General features: G+C 44.8%; 1 protein-coding gene across 22 annotated transcripts in view; it reads left to right on the forward strand.

The window, feature by feature from the left end:
* NCOR1 (nuclear receptor corepressor 1) overlaps positions 1-26,664 on the forward strand; it is a 123,208-nt gene that overhangs the window by 71,378 nt on the left and 25,166 nt on the right. For 12 of the 22 annotated variants that reach the window (XM_066364929.1, XM_066364928.1, XM_066364930.1 and 9 more), the window contains 13 exons: positions 2,976-3,136; positions 7,513-7,633; positions 7,720-7,821; positions 8,171-8,271; positions 9,095-9,263; positions 11,028-11,168; positions 12,884-12,967; positions 13,445-13,701; positions 15,231-15,591; positions 20,159-20,386; positions 23,641-23,850; positions 24,323-24,472; positions 24,812-24,928. In XM_066364929.1, the coding sequence (XP_066221026.1) occupies positions 2,976-3,136; positions 7,513-7,633; positions 7,720-7,821; positions 8,171-8,271; positions 9,095-9,263; positions 11,028-11,168; positions 12,884-12,967; positions 13,445-13,701; positions 15,231-15,591; positions 20,159-20,386; positions 23,641-23,850; positions 24,323-24,472; positions 24,812-24,928 (2,202 nt within the window). The remainder of the gene's footprint in view (positions 1-2,975; positions 3,137-7,512; positions 7,634-7,719; positions 7,822-8,170; positions 8,272-9,094; positions 9,264-11,027; positions 11,169-12,883; positions 12,968-13,444; positions 13,702-15,230; positions 15,592-20,158; positions 20,387-23,640; positions 23,851-24,322; positions 24,473-24,811; positions 24,929-26,664) is intronic. The other 10 variants (XM_066364932.1, XM_066364933.1, XM_066364951.1 and 7 more) reach the window with 7 other exon arrangements.

The following is a 26,664-nucleotide window of genomic DNA, read 5'->3' on the forward strand; positions in this document are numbered from 1 at the left end:
CTTCTTGATCTAGTTACAGAAGTATGTCAGCAGGAAGAGTGCCGTTATCTTGTTGGGTGTCCCAGAGGCATATAAATTTCAGCACCCAGTATGTCAGAGAGAAGTGAGTACATTGTGCTTTAGAGGTCAGGGCCAGGAATTATATTGCTTTCGAAAAATCCTGGTAGTGTGACCTGGGCAATTAAATGTGGTTCTTTGAGTCTCAGTTACATTATCTGTAAAGTAGTATTAATCTCATTGGTTGTAAAGTCTAAATGAGACAATTCATGTAACACGAAGTAACACATAATTCATACCGAATATTAGCTGATATTATAATTGTTTCTGGGTTTCAAAAATATCTTAGTAAACCAAAGAAATTTTCATGCCTTACACTAATGAATCACTTTTGGAGACGGATTATAAATCTTCCACTTAATAGTGAAATGCTAGAGCCCTTGCCTTTGGAGGGGAGCTCCAGGGATGCCGACCATGACTTAGTACAGTACAGTCAAGATAAAGGAACCAAAGAAGAGGGTTAGGCATTTGAAGGAAGAAGACATACTAATATTCACAGTATTAGATTATCTGCCTAGAAAGCCTGTAAGAGTCAACTGAAAGGTTGTCAGAGCTAAACGGAAAGTCCATTCAGTTTCTAAGAAAAAATTAGTATACAATATATAGAAATCTGCATCTTTCTCCACTGTATATCTAATAGTCAGTGATATACATAAACCCAGATATGAAAAAGATGGTTTTCCTAGCAACAAAATATAAAATTTCTGTAAACAATTTTTAAAGAATATATGAAAACATATAAGTTTCTTAATTAGAAAACTCATTATGGTAAAATGTCAAGTCTTCTGTAGTCATAATTTAATGCAAATCCAAGGAATATTTCAGGGGTACTTTGGGAAGAAACTACTCAGAATGATTTTAAGTTTAGTTTTATTTTGAAGAATAAATGGGTAAGGCTAGGTAAGTAAAGGAACAGAGAAACGAGCAGGAATTTGTTCTGGGAGACATTACAGTGCCACAAACGTAAGTGGTTTGGGTAACGAGTGATATCACTTCTTTGTGCTTTTCTGGTTTTCCAAAATGATAGTGTGTTAATTTCACTTAAAAAAGGAAAAATTAGCCTGACCAGGTGGTGGCGCAGTGAGTAGAGCGTCAGACTGGGATGCAGAGGACCCAAGTTCAAGACCCTGAGGTCGCCAGCTTGAGCGCAGGCTCATCTGGTTTGAGCAAAGCTCACCAGCGTGGACCCAAGATCTCTGGCTGGAGCAATGGGTTACTCGGTCTGCTGTAGCCCCACGGTGAAGGCACATATGAGAAAGCAATCAATGAACAACTAAGGTGTTGCAACAAAGAACTAATGATTGATGCTTCTTATCTCTCTCCGTTCCTGCCTGTCTGTCCCTGTCTGTCCTTCTCTCTGACTTTCTCTTTGTCTCTGTAAAAAAAAAAAAAAAAAAGGAAAAATTATATATTATATGTAATACATATATTTTAAGTCTTAATATGACTCGTCTGTCTGATACATCCTTTAAATCCTTAAAGTTTATTCTTTCTTTGGATATAAATGATGTCGAGTAATTTTTATTAGCATTATTGTAGTAAAATTCATAGTTTTATAAGCTTATGCAGTGTAGGTGTTTTGGATTAGTTCAACCGGCACTATTGAAAGGCTTCTTCCATTTCTTCCATTTCTCATTACCTTTATCTCTCTGCACATTAAGCAATGGGCTTCAACAGGCTACTCCTTAAAAGGTTTGGAATCCTCAGAGATCCAACCTCTGATTGAGGCCAGACTTGAATACCCAGAATGGATGGATAATGTGATGTTTGTGTGTATGGCCTCTGTTGCATGTGAAAACACTTGATTTTCCTAATGAGAGGAAAGAGAAGTCCTTTTACCTTTTAAAGAGAAAAATCACAATAGAAATTTTGGGGACTTTATTAGCTCATAGTGACGATATGTACACAGATGATTTCTGTGGAGGAATTTTTGGCCTTGATATTAGTATATAGGTGGATCTGCCCCGAATGGTGTGGGCTTGGTCCTTTCACATTTAATCTTTTAATTTGAAGCTCTTCCCTTATTTTGATGAATTGAACTTTCATAGGAAAATCAGTCGCCTGTATGCCTTGTGCTGCGGTCAGACGCGCTCTAGAGCAGGAAGCGCAGAGGTGCCCTGCTGCAGGGCCAGCATCTCTGCGCAGACTCTCCCCAGGGGGCAGTAAAGCCGCTGCACAGCCTGGGCGAGTGCGGCCGCTCCAGGGTCCCGCCAGGCACGTGTCCCTCCGTGCAGTGGCTGCCGGACGTCTGCCCACAGATGTCCCACCTCACGAATGAAGTGCTCTTCTAGGACACGTCCTCGCTGTTGCACACTTTCTTGTTTCTCTGCATTCCATCACTAGTTACACTGAGCTGAGAGTCACCGGGCCGCTGGGAAGTCGATGTTGACACATGTATACCGTGACGCTGACTGGCTTTTCTCTCAAGAGTACATTCACTTTGTAAAAATATTGAGATCCCCACTCTCCCCTAACCTGTTGCAGAAATTCAGGAGTCTGAGAGAGAGAATCAGTAAATGGTTCTCAAACTGTGAGATGCAAAGAGGACGTATGATTGGCTGTCTGTTGATCATGTCAATGTAGTCTCCAAAGTTGTAACAGCAACTCTTCCTGAGAGGCCGCCTTTGATCTCACCTCTACTGTGAGGTCCAGAGAAGGGTGGAGAGGAAGAAAAATTCTTAAAGATTGCTGTTTATGTATGCTAGGCAGAAAGTTTCAAAAGAACCTTAACTTGAAAGCTCTGGTTTGACACAGGGGGTTGAATATTTCCACCTCGCAAACAACCATTAGTGACTTGAATATGTGTACAGGTTTAATTCAAGTGACAGGGAAATTTAAAACTTAGGAATGACTGAGACAGTAAAAGGTTGCAGACTCGGAAATTGACTATTTTAACTCATTTTTCTCCCTTTTAAAAGTGCTCCAGCCTGCTCCACATCAAGTGATAACTAATCTTCCCGAGGGGGTGCGGCTGCCCACGACCCGGCCCACCAGGCCGCCTCCGCCACTCATCCCGTCCTCCAAGACCAGCGTGGCTTCAGAAAAACCGTCCTTTATCCTGGGGGGCTCCATCTCACAGGTGAGGTGTGTTCTCACCCAGCAGCTCTTCTGCTGTGTGGCTCTGGCAAACTTTCCCCTCCTTCTCATACTAGTTTTTCAGAGTCCTGATAAATAAAAAGTCTATGTAGATATATGAAGGCACAGTAGCCAGAAAATGCAGCAATCACTCTCCTCCATGCCACACACGAGGAGTTTGTGCGGGTTACAGCCCAGGTTGAGTGTGGCACGTTATCTGGTGCAAGTTAGAAAAGGCACATATGTGCTTTGAAGTTCAGTGCAATGTAAGTGAAAATGGAATATTTTCAAGGAACTACAATGTGTGTTGACTCTATTGTAAAGCCTCCACCTATTAAACTATAGATGATCAGCAAGCCGTAGTTTATTCTGGCTCTGGCCACTATCTCTGTCTCTTTCTCTTTTTAACAGTCTGATCTGAGCGGTTTAGTCAGCTTTTAGTTATTTTCGGTGCATGGGTGGCCAGCGGCCACCCCCGTCAGGTCGTGGGACATGGCCATCGCTCGGACCGCTCTCTCACTCCCTTTCTGAGCAGCCTTCTCTTCCAGAACCTGAAACCACCCCTGTTCTGCTTTCTGTCGTGATGGATTAGTTTTGCCGTTTCTAGAACTTCGTATGACTGAAATTATGCAGGGTGTGCTCTTCTGTGTCTGTCTTGAACTTTGCTCAGTTGTTTAAGGGATTCACCCGGGTGTGTGTGTAATCGGCTGTTTCTTCCTTTTTATTGCTGAAAATGACTCCAGTGTGTGAGCGTAAGAGTTTGTTTATCCATCTCCTTGATGATGGAAACCTTAGCTGTTCTCTATTTTTTGGCTACAATGAATAAAACTGGTAGGAACATTTTTGTACTGGGCACTTTGTAGATGTGTGTCTTTGTTTCTGTTAGATAATTCTGGCAGTGGAACTGCTGGGTGTGTGCACGTTTTACTTGATAATTTTCCAGAGTTGGGTGTACAATCTCATACCATCACAGCAGTGAGTGAGTGAGGGAGACTTCAGGCAGTGGGACTGCTGGGTGTGTGCACGTTTTACTTGATAATTCTCCAGAGTTGGGTGTATAATTTCATACCATCACAGCCGTGAGTGAGTGAGACTTCAGGCAGTGGAACTGCTGGGTGTGTGCACGTTTTACTTGATAATTCTCCAGAGTTGGGTGTACAATCTCACACCATCACAGCAGTGAGTGAGTGAGACTTCAGGCAGTGGAACTGCTGGGTGTATGCACGTTTTACTTGATAATTCTCCAGAGTTGGGTGTACAATCTCATACCATCACAGCAGTGAGTGAGGGAGACTTCAGGCAGTGGAACTGCTGGGTGTGTGCACGTTTTACTTGGTAATTTTCCAGAGTTGGGTGTACAATCTCATACCATCACAGCCGTGAGTGAGTGAGACTTCAGGCAGTGGGACTGCTGGGTGTGTGCACGTTTTACTTGATAATTCTCCAGAGTTGGGTGTACAATCTCACACCATCACAGCAGTGAGTGAGGGAGACTTCAGGCAGTGGAACTGCTGGGTGTGTGCACGTTTTACTTGGTAATTTTCCAGAGTTGGGTGTATAATTTCATACCATCACAGCAGTGAGTGAGTGAGTGAGACTTCAGGCAGTGGGACTGCTGGGTGTGTGCACGTTTTACTTGATAATTCTCCAGAGTTGGGTGTACAATCTCACACCATCACAGCAGTGAGTGAGTGAGACTTCAGGCAGTGGAACTGCTGGGTGTGTGCACGTTTTACTTGATAATTCTCCAGAGTTGGGTGTACAATCTCATACCATCACAGCCGTGAGTGAGTGAGGGAGACTTCAGGCAGTGGAACTGCTGGGTGTGTGCACGTTTTACTTGGTAATTTTCCAGAGTTGGGTGTATAATTTCATACCATCACAGCAGTGAGTGAGTGAGTGAGACTTCAGGCAGTGGAACTGCTGGGTGTGTGCACGTTTTACTTGATAATTCTCCAGAGTTGGGTGTACAATCTCACACCATCACAGCAGTGAGTGAGGGAGACTTCAGGCAGTGGGACTGCTGGGTGTGTGCACGTTTTACTTGGTAATTTTCCAGAGTTGGGTGTACAATCTCATACCATCACAGCAGTGAGTGAGTGAGACTTCAGGCAGTGGGACTGCTGGGTGTGTGCAAGTTTTACTTGGTAATTCTCCAGAGTTGGGTGTATAATTTCATACCATCACAGCCGTGAGTGAGTGAGGGAGACTTCAGGCAGTGGGACTGCTGGGTGTGTGCACGTTTTACTTGATAATTCTCCAGAGTTGGGTGTACAATCTCATACCATCACAGCAGTGAGTGAGTGAGACTTCAGGCAGTGGAACTGCTGGGTGTGTGCACGTTTTACTTGGTAATTTTCCAGAGTTGGGTGTACAATCTCATACCATCACAGCAGTGAGTGAGTGAGTGAGACTTCAGGCAGTGGGACTGCTGGGTGTGTGCACGTTTTACTTGATAATTCTCCAGAGTTGGGTGTATAATTTCATACCATCACAGCAGTGAGTGAGTGAGTGAGACTTCAGGCAGTGGGACTGCTGGGTGTGTGCACGTTTTACTTGATAATTCTCCAGAGTTGGGTGTACAATCTCATACCATCACAGCAGTGAGTGAGTGAGACTTCAGGCAGTGGGACTGCTGGGTGTGTGCACGTTTTACTTGATAATTCTCCAGAGTTGGGTGTACAATCTCATACCATCACAGCAGTGAGTGAGTGAGACTTCAGGCAGTGGGACTGCTGGGTGTGTGCACGTTTTACTTGGTAATTCTCCAGAGTTGGGTGTACAATCTCATACCATCACAGCAGTGAGTGAGTGAGACTTCAGGCAGTGGGACTGCTGGGTGTGTGCACGTTTTACTTGATAATTTTCCAGAGTTGGGTGTACAATCTCATACCATCACAGCAGTGAGTGAGTGAGACTTCAGGCAGTGGGACTGCTGGGTGTGTGCACGTTTTACTTGATAATTCTCCAGAGTTGGGTGTATAATTTCATACCATCACAGCAGTGAGTGAGTGAGTGAGTGAGACTTCAGGCAGTGGGACTGCTGGGTGTGTGCACGTTTTACTTGGTAATTCTCCAGTTGGGTGTATAATTTCATACCATCACAGCAGTGAGTGAGTGAGACTTCAGGCAGTGGAACTGCTGGGTGTGTGCACGTTTTACTTGGTAATTTTCCAGAGTTGGGTGTATAATTTCATACCATCACAGCAGTGAGTGAGTGAGTGAGACTTCAGGTTGCTCCATTTTTTTGCTCAGTCTTTTTTATTTTAGTCAACCTAGTGAGTGTACAATAAAGCACTTTTTCTGACACTTATTTGTTGTTTGCACATCTGATTGTGAAGTGACTGTTTAAGTCTCATTATTCGATTTTATGGATCTGTTTTGTTACAAGGCTGTAGAAATTCTTTACATTTAATGGACGAAAGTCCTCTGTTAGCTGTATCTTCTCCCATTCAGTATGTTGTTGCCTTTGATGTTTTGTTGATGGTTTTCTTTGTAGTGTAAAACCTTCTAAGTTTAATGTAGTCCTATTCATTTATTTTTTGTTGTTGTTGCCCTTGCCTGAGGAGACATATCCAAAAAAACACTGCTAAGAATGATATCAAAGCATTTACTGCCTACGTCATCTTTTTTTGTGTGTGTGACAGAGAGAGGGACAGACAGGGACAGACAGACGAGAAGGAAGAGAGATGAGAAGCATCAACTCTTTGTTGTGGTTCCTTAGTTGTTCATTGATTGCTTTCTCATATGTGTCTTGACGGGGGTGGGGGGGCTACAGCAGACTGAGTGACCCCTTGCTCGAGCCAGCGACCTTGGGCTCAAGCTGGTGAGCTTTGCTCAAACCAGATGAGCTCGCGCTCAAGCTGGCGACCTCGGGATCTCGAACCTGGGTCCAACGCATCCCAGTTCGACACTATCCACTGCGCCACCGCCTGGTTATGCTGCTTACGTATTCTTATAGGAGTGTTACAGTTTCAGTCTTACATATTTAAGTCTTAAATTCATTTTGAGTTTAATTTTGTGTGCAATGTAGGAAAGTTGTCCACTTTTATTTCTTTACTTTTGCACACATCTGTTCAATTTATGAAGAGACTGTCTGTTCCCTATTGGACCTCCTTTGTCATAGATTAATTGACCATGTAAATGTATATTGACATTTTAAAAATTGACCATTTTATTAAATTTTTACTAATTGGCATTTTATTAATTGACCACAGAAACATAGATTACGTGACCAGATGAGGATTTTCTGCTTTATAGATACCTGTTTTAAATTTTGGGCAGTGAGGGTATAAATTTTTATGAACAGAAATGTGACCGTTACATTTAAATTGATTGTGAAAAGACAGTGTTATTTTAGCCTTTAAAAATTATTTTTAGGGCACACCGGGCACTTATTTGACTTCTCACAACCAGGCTTCCTACACTCAAGAAGCAACAAAACCCTCAGTGGGCTCTATCTCTCTTGGACTGCCACGGCAGCAGGACTCGGCCAAATCAGGTCAGTGAGGAAACAGGCCCGAGGGTTCTGGTCTTGAGCGCCCGTCGGACGCGGCCTGAGCGCCTCCCTCTCTGTCCGGCCCCCAGCTCCTGTGCCCTACATCAAGCAGGAGGAGTTTTCTCCCCGGAGCCAGAACTCACAGCCTGAGGGCCTGCTGGTCAGGGCGCAGCATGAAGGAGTGGTCCGAGGTAAAAATCTGCTGTTACACAGAAATGTTAAACTTTTGTCCCCAGTAAATGTATTAAAGTAAGTAATGGATGTGTTTTAATGGTGGGTTTTTAAGTTAGAGCCCTTAAATTCTAAATTTAAGTTTTTTTCCATATAAAAATGATTTAAGAACTTTGAAATTCCGTATTTCAGCCTTCCTTTGTAATAATTACAGTATTATTTTAAAAGTACATTTTAATAAAACAAAAGCTTTTTCTGTGCTGCTCTTTCCTTCTTACCCCTCTCCCCAGTAGAGGCTGATTTTGGTGGTGTTTGTTTTTTTTGCAGGGGTCGGGGGTGTAATTTGCTAACAAGTTTGTTTTGATCCAGGCACCTCAGGAACCACTCAAGAAGGTAGTATCACTCGGGGAACTCCCACCAGCAAAATTTCCGTGGAAGGCATCCCATCCCTGCGAGGCTCCATCACGCAGGTTAGTCCGTCATTCCTGCAACCCTGGGGGCTCTGGGGGCGGAGGGGTGCTCAGTGGGCCAGCTGTCCCGGCTGCGGAGTCTGTGCTCACGTTGTTTGTTGTTCTGGGTTATGGGACTGGGTGGTTATGGGTTTCAGAGGTGGCAAGTCCCAGATCTGTAAACTGCCTGCATGAAGACATTACGGTGATTAGTTTGACTACAAGCTGTATAATCTGTGCTGTCGTTCATCTGAAAGGTTAGTTATTTGAAAATTGGCAGAAGAAACCAGTTTCAGTTGATGCAGCATTCACTCTTCCTAGCAAAGCTTTTGCTATGTGTTCAGCGTAAATGGAAATGGAGAAGAAAATCATTGTAAATTATTTGCTTGCTTTTGCCTCAGAAATCAATTAAAAAGTTATTTTTTCCTCTTTCACATTATGAGAAAATGTGGCACTCTAAAAGTGACAATTTATTGTCTTATTTTTATTAGAAATTTTGAAAACGTTTTATTACATTTGCATAATTTTAGGCCTTGAAAGAAATCTTTTTCTCTAGTTAAGTGCCTTCATAAAGGTTTGACTTCATGGCAGAGGAGGAAAACTGATTCAACTCATCTCTCTCTCAGCATTTTAAGAGGTTTTGTGTGTCAATGATGTGTTTAAGGATGAAGCTATATAGCATTTCTTTACATTTATGAAAACTTAATGTCTAATTCTCTCATGCTTGTTTTTATCTCCTTTGAAGATATGCATGATCTGACTCTCAGTGTGGTAGGTTAAATTTTCTGAGTGTCTTGCATTTCCTGAGTGACTTTTCTGGTCCTTGTGTTTAATTTGATGACAGGGCACCCCGGCTCTGTCCCAGGCCAGCATACCAACGGATGCTTTGGTGAAGGGACCCATTTCTAGAATTCCCATTGAAGAGAGCAGTCCTGAGAAAGGCCGAGAGGAAGCTGCATCCAAAGGCCACGTCATTTACGAAGGCAAGAGTGGACACATCTTATCTTATGATAGTAAGTACTGCGTCTCTACGCTGAAGCCAATACCGCGGCGTGTGACTCAACGCAATGGTTCTGGTTCCCCAGCTCCTTGCCTTAGGTAGGTTAGTTTCTCTCCCCTGAGCCGAAGTTAATAAACAGGGTTAATAGTAGTACTGTCTCCTGAACTGCTTGTGAAAGACGAACTGAGACGGTCTGTAAAAAGCGATGAACAGTACAGTCTGTCCATTTAGCCTAGGAAAAGAGTCTTTATTTAAATACAATCACTTTCATTTTAAAGAGATTCTGTTTTATAAGTTAAGCATTAGGGAATAGATATACTAGCTTGATAATCCTGGAAAGTCTTTAATTTAAATTCTCCTTAAATAAAACTATTTTAACGTCTATATGAAGACATTTTTGTTTTCTTTTTATTTATTGATTTGAGAGAGAGGAGTGGGGGGGGGTAGAGACAGACAGACCTTCTGTTCCACTTATTTTTGCATTTATTAGTTGATTCTTGTACGTGCCCTGACCGGGGATGGGACCCGCAACCTCAGTATATCGGAACCATGCTCTGACCTACTGAGCTTCCTGGCCAGGGCTGAAAACATTTCTTTAAATGGACTCTTAAGTTATATGTTCCCAGCAATATTATTTTATAAGAATTACTCAGGTATGGTGTACAAGCCAGGTGATGAACTGGTTTTGAGTTGTCGTTTGAGACTGCTTTTGTGATCTGAGTGGCCATTAGCCATGCTTGCTCTTTCTCATTGAGTACAAAGAAGTAGCGGATGTAAACAGTGCCTGACGCAGAGCAGATGGTGGTTTTTCTGTGTCCTTTCTCCTCTGGATTCTACCACGCTGGCATAGATCGGTTTACATTTTGTTCCTGGGGAAGTCTGTTCATGTACATTTTCTAAGGCAGAAACCTGGACGTCATCTCAGACAACTGCTTCTGACACTTTCCACATCCAATCAGTCACTAAGTTCTCTTCTCTTTCCTAAAGTCTCTGGAAGGCGTCCATTTCTGTTTATCCCCACTGCTACCATCATTTTCATCCAGATATTTCAGGAGCTGCCTCACTGATCTTCCTGCCTTCAGTTTTCACCTGTAGTCAGAGCTGGACTTGACGTCACCTCTTCGGCTCCACATTGCCTTGAAGAAATTGTCATCAGCTCCTCCCCTTGGTCCCCCCACGATCTCCTCAGCTCATCTCTTCAGACTGCGCTCTTCCCACGTCTTCCCGAAGCCCCTCTGTGCTCACTCCCCTTCCTTTCTCCCTCCCGCTCGCTCTGCACGGTGCTGGTGCCGGGAACTGAGTGTGAGGTCTTTTCATGTGCCACACGCGCCTTCCTGGGGTCCTTGTGCTCACTGTCTCCGGGGCCTGTGTCCCTCTTCCTCCCTTCACTCTGGACTCCAGCAACTCTTATGTGTCCTCCAGTTCTCAGCTTAATCTTCACTTCTAGGCGACCTCATCTGGGCCCCTAGGTGTTAGGTTTCCAGTCCAGCCTTTTCATAGCACGTGGTCCTGCTCTGTTCCTGGGGCTCGCTGTCCTCGTAGTGACTGCCTAGAAATTGATCTGTATCTGACACTCTTGGGTAAGACTCATAAGCAGAGGGGCTTGATTTGTTAACCTTATCTGCAAGCCTTGCTTGAGCCTTGAACTCAATAACTATATTTGAATGAACAAACATTTTTATAGGTGTTGTTTTTATGAGCTAGACTATTTATGGTAATTTCCTTACTGTGTAGTAGGCCTTGAGCTCCGAGAAATTCTTGTTTGTATATTCTACAGATATTAAGAATGTCCGAGAAGGGACAAGGAGCCCGAGAACAGCTCATGAGATCAGTTTAAAAAGAAGCTATGAATCAGTGGAAGGAAATATAAAGCCAGGGTTGTCAATGAGGGAGTCTCCTGTATCAGCGCCATTAGAGGGTAAGATCTTATTTCCAGAACGAGATACATTTAATTTTCTATAGGAAGTTGGCATTGTTGGGTTAGGTTGTATTCAACCTCTGTTGTTTCTGCCTGAAGTTTGTATTAATATGTAAGTGAAACACATTAAAATTAATACATTGTAAATATGAATATTATATAAAATAGACAATATATTAATTTGAAGCATTATTATATGTTTAAATTTATATTAATATTTACATATAAATCAGGGGGTACATGGCAGTGGAGGGAAGTAAAAATTAAACATGGTTGGCCAACATCATAGGTCACTATTAGAATGCTCATAGAATTTGTAGAGTTTTCATCTTTGAGTTAAATGAGTTTAAAAATGTAAACTTCATTATGAGAACTTTGTTTTTATCGCGAGGCAGATAAAGTGGTGTAATGCATAGAGCAAAGACATGCATGCGAATCTGAGCTTCACCCTTTCTTGGTGAATTTCTCTGAGTCTCTGTCTTCTGCTGTAAATTAGTGATTATACCAACCATTGTGTGAGGGTTAGAGACAGGTGCCCAACCTGTGCTGATCATGTGATTGATATGCATTCAGTAAATGATAATATGATTTTGTTTTTTAATGACTCTCTTTAAATTTTAACCTGCCTAAACTGTTCAATTAAATCTAGATAAAATACTAAAAACAGGGTAAAGGCTCCTCAGTCTTAGAAGTCTTATGTAAATTTTCGAAGAGTTGGATTTTCTTTGTATTTTAAAAAAGATCTCACTTCCCTTTATTTTAGGGTAAATGGGTGTGGTTATTTCCAGACCTTGATTCAAATTTATTAGCATTATGAGATGTGATGCAAAAGTTTATTCTTGTATTATTATTTATTGTTATTTATTATAACTGTAAACCTACTTTGGCCCCATCCTGTATATGTATAACATGAAACTTCATAAGAAGTTATTTATACCTCTTTGATTTTGATTTCCATGTTTCATGTGGTTTATTTATTTTTTTAATTTTTTATTTATTTTTTAGAGGAGAGAGAGACAGAGAGGGAGAGGAGAGATAGATAGAGAGAGAGAAGGGGGGAGGAGCTGGAAGCATCAACTCCCATATGTGCCTTGACCAGGCAAGCCCAGGGTTTCGAACCGGCGACCTCAGCATTTCCAGGTTGACGCTTTATCCACCGCGCCACCACAGGACAGGCCTCAAGTGGTTTATTTTTGAGGTGTCCAATTTTCAGGGTTTCCTTTTCTCACATATATTTCAAAGCTAAACTATGATTTTCAGTCCCATTGTGTTTTCTCTCACCTTGATAAAGAAACATTGGGAGTTTAGATTTAGCTCTGAAAGTGTTTTTCCTTTTTGACCTATAATAAATGTCTCTTGTGACCATTTTCTATTTAGGAAAACATTAGAAAAGAAATAGGTGATATCATGTCTGGTACTTTCAACTTTCATTCTATCACATTCTTCTGAATAGTTCACAAATTTAAAATATCCCCCCTTTTTTCTTCTTATAGCTGATATTCAATATCATATTAGTTTCAGGTATACAAGCATAGTGCTTAGACATTTACATCATTTATGAAGTCCCATACCCACATAGCACTATACATAGGTCAGAATGATGCCCTTCTCCAAAGAGCTTTTATCAAAAATATGTGCTCTGAAGACAGTGTAACGTATGTGTGATTTGGCGTGCACCTTGTGTTTGATACTTGAATTGCTTTCTTGTTTGAAAGGGCTGATATGCCGAGCGTTACCCAGGGGGAGCCCCCACTCTGACCTCAAGGAAAGGACTGTGCTCTCCGGCTCCATAATGCAGGGTAACGTTTCTGTTTGTTTCTCCCCACTTCCTTGCTGACAGAGTAGCTTGACATTAATTTACGGTGCATGAAACCTGCTTTTCAAGATGTTTTCCCTTTTGAAATACTAGATATTTAAGTCTTGATTATAAGTGTTCTGTTTCTGAGCTACCTACTTGATTTGAAAATGATAATTGCTTAATCTTGAATGTAGAGACATATTCATTGTATAAGAACCGTTCTGTGATTGTGACAAATGATTTATTACATTTTGAATGACCCTAAAAAAATGACTGATGAATATTTATTTAAGGCTCCATTGGACCAGAAAATTGATTAGAAGCTGCAATGTGACAACCTTTATTTGATTTGTCATAAAATATACGTAACACAGAATTTACCATATTAACAATTTTTGAGTGGTATAGTTCAGAGGCATTGTTATACAGCCATGGGCATTGTTGTAATAAGTATTTTTCTTGAATTCTTTTTCTGAAGGCACACCAAGAGCAACAACTGAAAACTTTGACGATGGCCTTAAGTACCCCAAACAGATTAAGAGGGAGAGCCCCCCTATCCGCGCCTTTGAGGGGGCCATCACCAAAGGAAAACCCTACGATGGCATCACCACCATCAAAGAGATGGGCCGTTCCATTCACGAGATTCCGCGACAAGATATTCTTACTCAGGAAAGTCGGAAAACCCCAGAAGTGGTCCCGAGCTCGAGGCCGGTCATCGAGGGTTCCATCTCCCAGGTACCCGGTCATGGTTCTGTGTTAGCCATTCGCCTTAGACTGTGAGACTGATGAAGCATTTTAGAAAATGCAGCGTACTAAGTGTAAGAGCTCTTGGAAGTAAACGTGACAGTTTTATGTATGCTTTATCATTAGTTCTTTTGTGTTTTTTTTGGTCCTTTTATTATTTATTTATTTATTTATTTATTGGATTGTAATACATGAGAATGTTTTATATATTTTTTAGTAGGCCATTACCTTTTTTTTTTTTAATTTTAATGGGGTGACATTGGTAAATCAGGGTACATATATTCAGAGAAAACATCTCTAGGTTATTTTTACTTTTTTTTTGTTTGTTTTTTGTTTTTGTTTTTGTTTTTGTATTTTTCTGTAGCTGGAAACGGGGAGAGACAGTCAGACAGACTCCCGCATGCGCCCGACTGGGATCCACCCGGCACACCCACCAGGGGCGACGCTCTGCCCACCAAGGGGCGATGCTCTGCCCCTCCAGGGCGTCGCTCTGCCGCGACCAGAGCCACTCTAGCGCCTGGGGCAGAGGCCAAGGAGCCATCCCCAGCGCCTGGGCCATCTTTGCTCCAATGGAGCCTTGGCTGCGGGAGGGGAAGAGAGAGACAGAGAGGAAGGAGGGGGGCGGTGGAGAAGCAGATGTGTGCTTCTCCTATGTGCCCTGGCCGGGAATCGAACCCGGGTACCCTGCACGCCAGGCCGACGCTCTTCCGCTGAGCCAACCGGCCAGGTGTTTCATTAGTTTTTATTGTGTCCATAGTGTGCAGTGTGTTATGTGAGAAAGCATGCAGCTCAGGATCAGTAGGTTTGTGATTGTGACGTGCACACCGACTATAAAGGCTACTACACCCAAAGCATTCATTTGAAAGATTGTATGCGCCCCTGTGTATGGTCACTGCAGCATTGTTTACAAGTCAAGATACTGAAGCAGCCCACGTGCCCATCAGTAGACAAGTGGATAAAATAGTTGTGGTACATACATGTGATGGAATATGATTTAGCCATTAAAAAAATGAGATCTTACCTTTTGCAACAGCATGGATGGAACCAGAGAATATTATGCTAAGTGAAACAAATCAAATACCATATGACTTCACTTATATGTGCAAAATAAACGAATAAAACAAACCTACAGAGAACAGATAGGGTTGCCAGGTGGGAGGAGTGTTGGGAGAATGGGTGAAAAGGTAAAGGGATTAGGAAATACAGATTGGCAGTCCCAAATAGTCCTGGGTATGTGAAGTACAGCCTAGGGAATATGGTCAGTAATACTGCAATGATTACGTACTGTGCCTGGTGGTGCTTGAAATATTAGGGGACCATTTTGTAAACTACATGATTGTCTAACCACTGTGCTGTACACATGAAACTAATACAATCATTGTGAGTGTAAACTGTAATTGAAACAGAGTTAATGATTACTACGGCAAACTATAGTTACTATGAGCCAAGCATAACCTTAGGTGGGAAGAGACTCAGGTGCTCGAGTGGGTGACCTGTAATGTTTGCTCCTTTCCCTTTAGGGTACACCAATAAAGTTTGACAGCAACTCAGGTCAATCTGCCATCAAACACAATGTCAAATCCTTAATCACGGGACCTAGCAAACTAGCCCGTGGAGTGCCGCCACTGGAAATTGTGCCAGAGAGCATCAAAGTGATCGAGCGGGGAAAATACGACGACGTGAAAGCTGGCGAGCCCCTGCGTTCCCGGCACACGTCGGTGGTAAGCTCTGGCCCCTCAGTTCTCAGGTCAGCACTTCACGAGGCTCCCAAAGCTCAGCTGAGCCCAGGGGTCTACGACGACAGCAGTGCACGGCGAACACCTGTGAGCTACCAGAGCACCATGTCCAGAGGCTCGCCCATGATGAGCAGAACTTCTGATGGTATGTTGTTGTTTTTTTGTATTTTTCTGAAGTGAAAAGTAGGGAGGCAGAGAGATAGACTCCTGCGTGTGCCCAACCGGGAGCCACCCGGCATGCCCACCAGGGGGCGATGCTCTGCCCATCTGGGGCGTTGCTCCGTTGTGGCTGGAGCCATTCTAGCACCTGAAGCCGAGGCCATGGAGCCATCCTCAGCGCCCGGGCCACCTCTGCTCCAATGGAGCCTTGGCTGTGGGAGGGGAAGAGAGAGACAGAGAGGAAGGAGAAGTGGAGGGGTGGAGAAGCAGATGGGTGCCTCTCCTGTGTGCCCTGGCCGGGAATTGAACCCAGGACTTTCACATGCTGAGCCAGTGGCCAGGGCTTGTTATTGTTTTTCTTGTGTTTTTGTCTGACCACTTTCCTGTGGGTTTCCACATCGGGCAGGCAGTGAAGGTCAGGTGGTTGGTTTACATTGTTGCAGGATCTGTATGTAGGCTGTGCTTCATGCTGGCTGTGGCAGTCTACCAGGTTAAAAGTAGGCATCATTGTAGGTAGGATGCTCAGAATTTTGATCAGTGCAGAGGATGATGAAGTCTAGAAATGTTCTAGAATAAGTATAGTCTTAACAATGGATCCCTCCCCCCCCCAGCTGACCCTGTAAGGTTTTCTGGAGTCAGTTTTGACGGTTGTTTTTCACCAGCAATCTGGTGTGGCAGGTGAAAAGTTCAGGCTGTGAGCCAGGACTGTTTGGGCTTGAATTAAGTTTCTCCTTACTACATGAGCTTGGACAAGTCACAGCATTGTGCCCTAGTGTCCTTCCTCCTCGATAAAGTGGTCATGTAATATGAAGACCTTTCTCACTGGATTGCTGGGGAGATAAAATGAGGTTGTAGGTATAAAGAACTTAAGGAGCGCCAGATGTGTTGGAAGGACTCAGTAAGTGGAAACTTGTTGCTGGTGGGAGGTCAGTGAGGCAGAGAAGACACTGACTTGTTAGGTTCCCGACACTCCAACGCTCTGAAAGATGTATCCGTTTGTCATTTACATTTTACTGAAGGACCGGTGAAGTGAGGGCTCATGGGCGGGGCCCCAGGCTGCACGCGGGTGAGGAGGTGAAAAGGGTGTCAGGGTTTGGGAGGTGTAGCAGGTGGAGGGAGGAGGATGGGAAGGCCCTGCTGTGGAGACGGGTGAATTCCAAACCTTGGGCTCCAGTCCGGAAGAACTGTCCGCAGGGGGGAAGTGCATTCTACAGCTGAGCAGGGTGAGGCTTGGAAAGGGATGCAATAAACCAGACTGTGTTTCTTGGTTGTGGCCAAGTTTGTTTGACCATGGTCAGATTGATATCAGAACATTAATAATTAGGTGGTGGTGGTGGTGGTTACATAACATGGTGAGTATATTAATGCCACTGAACTCGCTAAAATGATGTTTTATTTCCTGTGCATTTATTTTGGGTGTTCTGAGCCCCATTTTCTGAACAATTCTCAGACATCATTAGGGTGCCAAGAACTCAGCTTAGTTCTAACGCTGTCTCCCCAGAGGTAGCGCCACATTCCGCTGGTTAACGGTGCAGCCTGCAGGCTTGCACCCCATCAGTTCTGCCCTCTGGAAACCTCACGTGCCAGTCGGGCTTCTGCGTCTGACCAGCTGGCTGCAGGTTGGAGGGTCCAAGGACACCCTCCATTGCAGGATGCCGGCCACATGTCCAGATCGTTCCGTTCTTTTGACCAACTGGCAATCACATCAGAGGTTCCTACCGCCCTTCCTGGGGTTCATTTCATTTCTAGAGACTGATGGAAGTTGGGAACATTTTAGTTACTAGGTGACCAGTTTATTGTGAGAGGACGTAACTCGGGGCAGCGGATGGAACAGATGCACAGGGCAGTGTGTGGGGAGGGGTGTGGGGCCGCCCTGCTGCTCCCCCAGCGCACCCACTGCCCACCAGCTGGCTCTGTTTTGTGTTCTTGGGTGGTTAGATCATTGGTGGTTGACAGTTGGATTTCGTCTCCAGCCTCCCTGGAGGTCTGGATGCAGGACAGCAAGTTCTGACTCCAGTCATGTGCTTGCTTCTCCTGACAGACCTCCCCTTCCCTGGGTGCTTTCTGGAAGTCACTTTATTAACATAACAAGACACCATTATCCCTCTAACAGGAGGGAATTCCAAGGGTTTTGGGAGCTGTAAATCAGGAACTGGACAAAGACCGCATATATAATTCTTATCACTCGCATATCACAGTGTTTTGCCACAGTATGAAAACAGTGAGGATGGTAGCCAGTAAGTGTTAGGATAGGATAGATGCTGGTGGGCTCATCCACCCTCTCAGCCCAGTAATGTCATTTATAAAGGAGAGGCTGGAGCGGGGCGGAGATGGTGGTTGGTGAGGGTAATGAGGAAGTCTCTGGAAGACAGAGCAAGGAAAAATAGTGCAGTATTTCCCATTTCTCAGCGGAGTGTACATTCTGGAACCCCAGGACCTGCCTCCCTTTGATGCCTGGAACCAAGGATAGTACTGAACCCTATCCATATGCTATGTGCTTCCCTATACACTTGAAGTAGACTGCATCTTCTCTTTCACATATCTGAACGACAGCATTCCTACTCTTGTGCTGAGGCCATTATTAAGTAGAATTAGGATTGCTTGAACACAAGTGTTGCCATATTTGGACAAGATACTCAGGATGGCTACTGAGTGACTAACAGGGCTGGAATCATCTGAGTGTGCAGTGCTGCACCGAGAGCACTGACAGGCCACAGGAGCCAGGGTGCTACAGAGAGACTAACGGGGCTGGAATCATCTGAGTGTGCAGTGCTGCACCGAGAGCACTGACGGGCCACAGGAGCCAGGGTGCTACAGAGAGAGGAAGTGTAGTGCAAGTGACAGAGGAAGTGTAGTGTGACAGAGGAAGTGTAGTGCAAGTGACAGAGGAAGTGGAGTGTGACAGAGGAAGTGTAGTGTGAGTGACAGAGGAAGTGTAGTGCGAGTGACAGAGGAAGTGTAGTGTGACAGAGGAAGTGTAGTATGAGTGACGGAGGAAGTGTAGTGCAAGTGACAGAGGAAGTGGAGTGTGACAGGAAGTGTAGTGTGAGTGACAGAGGAAGTGGAGTGTGACAGGAAGTGTAGTGTGAGTGACAGAGGAAGTGTAGTGTGAGTGACAGGAAGTGTAGTGTGAGTGACAGGAAGTATAGTGTGAGTGACAGAGGAAGTGGAGTGTGAGTGACAGAGGAAGTGTAGTGTGAGTGACAGGAAGTGGAGTGTGAGTGACAGAGGAAGTGTAGTGTGAATGACAGAGGAAGTGTAGTGTGAGTGACAGAGGAAGTGGAGTGCGAGTGACAGAGGAAGTGGAGTGTGACAGAGGAAGTGTAGCGTGAGTGACAGGAAGTGTAGCGTGAGTGACAGAGGAAGTGTAGCGTGAGTGACAGAGGAAGTGTAGCGTGAGTGACAGAGGAAGTGGAGCGTGAGTGACAGAGGAAGTGGAGCGTGATTGACAGAGGAAGTGTAGTGTGAGTGACAGAGGAAGTGGAGTGTGAGTGACAGAGGAAGTGGAGTGTGAGTGACAGAGGAAGTGGAGTGTAAGTGACAGAGGAAGTGTAGTGGAGTGTAAGTGACAGAGGAAGTGTAGTGGAGTGTAAGTGACAGAGGAAGTGGAGTGTAAGTGACAGAGGAAGTGTAGTGTAAGAGACAGAGGAAGTGTAGTGTGAGTGACAGAGGAAGTGTAGTGTGAGTGACAGAGGAAGTGGAGTGTGAGTGACAGAGGAAGTGGAGTGTAAGTGACAGGAAGTGGAGTGTAAGTGACAGAGGAAGTGGAGTGTAAGTGACAGAGGAAGTGTAGTGTAGTGTAAGTGACAGAGGAAGTGGAGTGTGACAGGAAGTGTAGTGTAAGAGACAGGAAGTGTAGTGTAGTGTAAGTGACAGGAAGTGTAGTGTGAGTGACAGAGGAAATGGAGTGTGAGTGACAGAGGAAGTGTAGTGTAAGTGACAGAGGAAGTGGAGTGTAGTGTAAGTGACAGAGGAAGTGGAGTGTAAGAGACAGAGGAAGTGGAGTGTAGTGTAAGTGACAGAGGAAGTGGAGTGTAAGTGACAGGAAGTGGAGTGTAAGTGACAGAGGAAGTGGAGTGTAAGAGACAGGAAGTGTAGTGTAGTGTAAGTGACAGAGGAAGTGGAGTGTAAGTGACAGAGGAAGTGGAGTGTAGTGTAAGTGACAGAGGAAGTGGAGTGTAAGTGACAGAGGAAGTGTAGTGTAAGGCCACGGGACTCGAGAAGGTTAAACAGAAGACAAAACCTGTGTAACCTTTAGTGTAAGGAGCTTTAAAGAAGAGTGTTGAACTTCATTTTGACCTTAACTTTAGGTCATAAAATACTGGTTCTGTGATCCAAGTGGTGTAATCTGCAAACCTCAGAATCTTCTGCTGCTGCTTCACACTTGCATATTTGGCAAGATTGAATGTTAAATGTTGAGTGGACTGGGAAGCTCAATATATTATATGATTGTTGTCTGTATTTGACTGAAAGTTCCAACCCTCTGAGAAATGGTTCAATATCATACTCAGAAAATTTTCTTAAGAATTTGTGGTGTTGGCTCTTGTTTCCAGTTACGATTTCTTCTAGCAAATCTATCAGTCATGAGAGAAAATCGACACTGACCCCTACCCAGAGGGAAAGCATAGCCGCGAAGTCTCCAGTCCCTGGGGTGGACCCTGTAGTAAGCCACAGTCCTTTTGATCCCCACCATAGGGGCAGCGCCACAGGAGAGGTGTACCGGAGCCATCTCCCCACGCACTTGGACCCCGCCATGCCGTTCCACAGGGCTCTGGATCCTGGTACGCACAGTGCGCAGTGCTGCGTATGGCAAAGACATGACACACCTGGAGGGTGTTTTAAAAAAATATTTTAAAAGATTTTATTTATTGATTTTACAGAGAGAGGGGGTGGGGAGGAACGGGAAGTATCAGCTCATACTGCTTCACTTTCATTGTTCATTGGTTGCTTGTCATATGTGCCTTGCTCAGGCAGGCCCGGGGTTTCGAACCGGTGACCTCAATGTTCCAGGTTGGCACTCTACCCACTTTGCCACCACAGGCCAGGTTACCTGTATGATATTTTAAACTTTCTGTTTATTAAAGTGCAGAATGCAGATAATTGCACATATTATTAGTTACAGCTCAATGAATTTTCACAAAGTATATCATCACCCTCATGTTACCAGCATCTGAGTCAGGGAACAAAATATTACCAGTACCCCTTCAAGAGCTAAAACTAATAGGTATGCAAAGAACCCTCTTTGTTTAAGCTGATTGGAAAAGTGGCTTACAGTCTGTGAAGAATTATTTTTAAATGGCACAGGCATAGCTTAAACATTTTAATTTACAGCATAGGTGTTCACTTAGCCCGTGTTCTCATCTGAGGCCAAGCTTCAGTGATTAAACCTCACCTTTGTCTTTCTTATATAAACAATACTTACATTTCTGGGGTTGATTTTTTAAGTGAAGCTAGAATTTAGAGACACTTCAATCTAAGTACATAATCCTTTTAGATCCTCCCCACCATCTTTTAGAATCATGTAGTTCATACTTGATTCAACTTTTTTTTTTTTTGAGAGACAGAGAGTCAAAGAGAGGGATAGACAGGGACAGACAGATAGGAACGGAGAGAGATGAGAAGCATCAATCATCAGTTTTTTGTTGTGACACCTTAGTTCATTGATTGCTTTCTTATATGTGCCTTGACTGCGAGCCTTCAGCAGACCGAGTAACCCCTTGCTCGAGCCAGCGACCTTGGGTCCAAGCTGGTGAGCTTTTTTTTTTTTTTTTCCTCAAGCCAGATGAGCCTGCACTCAACCTTGGGGTCTCGAACCTGGGTCCTCGGCATCGCAGTCCAACGCTCTATCCTCTGCGCCACCGCCTGGCCAGGCTGATTCAACTTCTATATTGAAGTTTGTCTTTCCAAAGCAGTCAACTTAATTTCCAGAAAAACTGCTCTTTTCATTCTTCTCCCATTGATTTACAGATGATTTCATTACATAATTACAGTAGCAGGTACAGCTAGAAGGAGCTTTTGAACAGACAGCTGACTGTGGGTCAGTGTGACTGGTGGGTGCAGGAGGGTGTGGTCTCGAGAGTGGTCCTTCAGGTTGTCAGTGGGCTGGAGGCACGCCCCCTCTGCTGGGGAAGCCTGTCTGCCCGCCTGCTGTGCAGGCCCCGCCCTGTCCCCCCAGGTCCCCCCAGGTCCCAGGCCCTCCTCCTCTTGCTGCCTGGCTTGCTACATCATTCAGGTTGAAGTTGGGACACAGCACTTGTGTTTGACCTTAGTCTTTAGGGAAGCGATTTTCATCACCAGTATACCATGGTTTCTAAGCGTACAGGTAGAAAATACTGTATCTGAAAGCTGTATTACTGCCATCAAGTCGTTTGCTAATCGAGTGTCAGACGAGTCCACATCCAGTCCATCAGGGGCTGTCCAGACTGAGGCAGAAGTTCCCACAGAATCAGTTGACAGACTTACCTGGCTGGAGTTCTAGGTCCCTGGTCGGCAAACCACGACTCGCGAGCCACATGCAGCTCTTTGACCCTTTGAGTGTGGCTCTTCCACAAAATACCACGTGTGGGTGCTACCTCAATAAGGAATGTACCTACCTATATAGTTTAAGTTTAAAAAATTTGGCTCTCAAAAGAAATTTCAATCGTTGTACTGTTGATATTTGGCTCTGTTGACTAACGAGTTTGCTGACCACTGTAAACGGGAAGTGACATTCCAGAAAACTTGTCATAGGTCGTTCTGGGGGGGGAGGGGTATAAACACACACACACATACACACACACACACACACACGTCATAGTTTACTCAAGTTTTCAGACAAAATCAAATGTTTATACTTTCATTTAGTGTTTATCATAGTTCTTTATTATAGAGCAGTTTCATTTCCTTGTCATTTTTGAGCTTTCCTGGGTTACAGATGTTTTGAGGATAGAGATGTTATTCTTTTCACCATCCCTCCCCCTTCCTAACACCTGTGTCATGCTCAAACTTAGGGTCCGCAAGCTGCAGCTGGGGGCAGACTCCTGCTGCTGCCTGTGTGTGTAAATTAAGTTCCTTCAGCACACAGCCAAGTGCCAAGTGGCTCCGAAGGCAGAGACTGTGTGGTCACAAAGCCTAAAGTTTTTGTCATCTTGGCCCTGGCAGGTTAGCTCAGTCAGTTAAGAGCATTGTCCCAAAAAGGACGTGGTTGAGGGCTTGATCCCCATTCAGGGCACACATGGGAAGTAACCAAAGAATGCACGACTGAGTGGGACAACAAATGAATACTTCCTTTCACCCTCCCCCCTCTCTCCCTCTCTCCCTCTCTATGTCTCTCAAAAAAATAATAATAAGCCCTGGCTGAGAGGCTCAGTGGGTTGGAGCGTTGTCCCCGAGCACAGAGGCAGCTGTGCTCCGTTGCCTGGTCAGGGCGCCTGCTGGAGCAGCTCGGGGTTCCTGTCTCTCTCGCCCTGCATCTCCCCTCTACACCCCCAAGTTATTCTTGTTATTTTTGCCATCTGGCCCTTTATTAAAGGAAAAGTTTGGTAATCTCTCCTAAACACCTGGACTAATTAAATGCTTACAGATGAATCATTTTATCCCCAGAGAACTAAAGTTGTTATTTTTCATTAAGTGTTCTCATATTTCCATTTGGGTGTATTGGATCATCAGTAATTGAGAAATAATTTTATTTTCAAACAGCTCTTGGAGGTTTCAGGTGGAAATAAAGTTACATGGCAAAGACAGAAATTGAAACTACTTGAGAATTTATTTAGCTTCTGTACTACTGGTGAAAATGTTAACACTCGTAGTTTGTCTTATTTCTCCTTCCCCTTTTCCATTACATCTGACATTAAAATGTACATATTGATATTGCTGCTATATCAAGGTCTAAAATGAATCCACCTCATCTCCGTAGCCCTGACCCCCACGGTAAATAAAAGATGCATGTGCGCGTTAGCTCAACAGATTGTTTCTTCCTCCCTCCTTGTATGGGAGCTGTTTGGCAAATGAATTGTACCTGGACTAAACGAAATGCCTCTCTCGTTCTCTCGATCAGCAGCTGCTGCTTACCTGTTTCAGAGACAGCTCTCGCCAACCCCAGGGTACCCGAGTCAGTACCAGCTCTATGCGATGGAGAACACACGGCAGACCATCCTCAATGATTACATTACCTCGCAGCAGATGCAAGTGAACTTGCGCCCAGACGTGGCGAGGGGCCTCTCCCCACGAGAGCAGCAGCTGGGCCTCCCGTACCCAGCAACAAGGGGTCTGTGTCTTTGCCGTTCAGACTTCATAGAGTTTACTCTGTGTGCCCAGGGTTTCCCGGGCACTCGACCAACAGTTGTTGAATGAATGATGCAGACAAAGAAGGCCATGCCCTCTCCGTGGCCTCTGGCCCTGGAAGGTGAACAGCAGTGCACTGAGACAGGTCGGCTGGTGAAGGCTGAGATGACTAACCCAGTCACTGTGCTGGTTATTTGAAGTCATTGTTTGACCAGTTCTCTGTCTCTCAAACCAGTGCTTTTCGGTTCCTGGTGTGGGCAGAGTATTTCGTGTCCTTCCCTAGATTTAAACAAGGTCTTACGAAGTGATGATGTCCTAAACATTTGTATGTGTACTGTATACAGGGTATCATTGGGTTGTAGAGATAAACAACGACAGAAAAGCCATGTGTTGTTTCTTATCTTGAGGGCAATACTGAAAGGTAACGTAATTTCATTGTATTTGTCTTTGAGCAGGAATCATTGATCTGACCAATATGCCTCCAGCAATTCTAGTGCCTCATCCGGGGGGAACGAGCACTCCCCCCATGGACAGAATCACTTATATTCCTGGCACACAGATCACTTTCCCTCCCAGGCCGTACAACTCCGCCTCCATGTCTCCAGGTAAGGGTCCTCCTGGCCATGCCCCTCTGCGACGGCCCACGGGTGCCAGTGGTTACAGCGCTGTCTCTGCTGATGCTTTAGGCCCTTTTCCCATTTGATCTGCTTTTCCTGTACTGTTTAGTGCTGGTTCCTGTGTGCCATCGGTCACTAGATACTCTAGAAATATCCTAAAAGCTTGTTATGCTCCATTTGTCATCTAAGACTCTTAATAAAATGAACTTCTCACACCTCAAATAGGAAACTTTTTGACAAACTTGCAGTCATTGAGGACTTACAGTTACTTGGCAGGCTTGATGGGCTGCTAGTTCTGTCTGTGAGCACAGGGCTCTCTGTCTCCAGGACACTCCACACACCTGGCGGCTGCGGCCAGCGCCGAGCGGGAGCGGGAGAAGGAACGTGAGCGTGAACGTGAGCGTGAGCGCATGGCGGCCTCCTCTGACCTCTACCTCCGGCCCGGTGAGTGGGGGCCTGTCGTGCTGTGGGGGCTGCCGGCCCACCTGACAAAGGAACTGTGGCGGAGACTGCAGCTGCGGGCCTCAGGGAGGGTTGCAGAGGAAAAGTGCAGCGGAAGCTGGACCAGGCTGAGGGGCGTTTTAGACGGGAGGAGGTTTTGATCATGACGGTGTCGTTCGGATGTGGCCCTATAGCTGGTTACAGTGGAGCCTGCAGGGACTGGCCGGAGCTCGTCAGAGCTGAAATCAGCCCAAGCATAAGGCTCACAGAGGTGAAACTATGGTTGAGCCATAGTTTAAAGGAAGAGTGGGAAATATGATGAAAAGGTTGTGGACATTTTGAATTGTAAGTGAAGTGCACCTGCCGTTTGGTGCGGGAGGGAGGTCACGTGATCAGGGGCGTTTGCACAAAAGTGGCGTGAGGTGGGTTAGACCCAAAAGGTGGGCATGGGCGGGTGCCAGGAGGGACCCGTGTTAGTCTCTCCGTGTCCTAATGGTGACCTGACACACGGACAGTTGGACCTGTTGGAAAGGAGCTGCCGGAAGAACATGTTTCAGGTGCAGCAGGAGGACTTAGTGACTAGATGTTTTCTGGATGAGGAACAAACCAGCGTGCACCTAAGAGACCACAGCTAGGGGAAGCAGCGACAGTGGTTTTACTTTGGACATAACTTCCTTTGTCTTTGGAACATTTGTTATGTATAGTATCCCTGTTTCCGGCAGTGAGATCAGATCACTGTGCTCATATCGTCATGTGTTGGTCTGACACTTAGGAGAAAGGGCAGAACTTGGAGACTGTGACCTAGGTGTCATCTTCAAAGGTTAAGCTGGCTTGACTGAGATTTCCAAGGACAAGCACATGTAGAGTGGACTAGGCCCACCCTTAGGTGTTGCTGGAAGGAGCTTCGTAGCCAGAGGCAGAAGGGGCCAGAGACGTGGTCGAGAGGTTGGTGCAGTACTGAAGGGCAGAGCGCAAGGAGGTGGTCGCACTTATGAGGTCACAGGAGATGGGCCCTTTGAGATTTAAGTAATGGAGTGTAGAGGAGGAGACGGATAGCCAGCCATCACGTCTGAACCCATGCTGTCAGTCCAGAGGATTTGCCTTCAGTTCAGCGGCTACAAAACCCAAATTTAGATGTCACCTATTATCTACATAGAACAAAAAATCACTAAGTGTCTGACAGTAGGAAATACTTAATGAATGGTGGGTGTTCTATAACATGGACTGTAGTTTGTATAAAAACATGGAAGTTGACTTGATTATAGATAGCAAAGTACAAGTGACACATAACTTAAGTAAGAACTGTATTTTTAAAACGCTTATGGTCCCACTGATGAGGAACATGCAAATTGAACATAATAAAACACTTTTTTTTATCACATGTAAAAGCTTGATAAAATCTCTGTTACAATGTGTGAAGAAACACCAACTCTCACACGTTGTCAATGGCATTGTAAATGTGGATAGCTTTTTCGAGATAAAACTTTTTTAAAATTTATTTAGTGAGAGGAAGGGAGGCAGAGAGACAGACGACTCCCACATGCACCCAACCAGGATCTACCTGGCAAGCCCACTAGGGGATGGTGCTCTGCCCATCTAGGGCCCTTGCTCCATTGCTCAGCAATCAGTCTCTTCTTAGCACCTGCAGCGGAGGCCATGGAGCCATGCTCAGCACCTGGGGCCAGATCATTCCAATCGAGCTATGGCTGCAGGAGGGGAGGAGAGAGAGAGAGAGAGAG

Source organism: Saccopteryx leptura, chromosome 2 (assembly GCF_036850995.1).
Source record: "Saccopteryx leptura isolate mSacLep1 chromosome 2, mSacLep1_pri_phased_curated, whole genome shotgun sequence".
Lineage (NCBI taxonomy): Eukaryota > Metazoa > Chordata > Mammalia > Chiroptera > Emballonuridae > Saccopteryx > Saccopteryx leptura.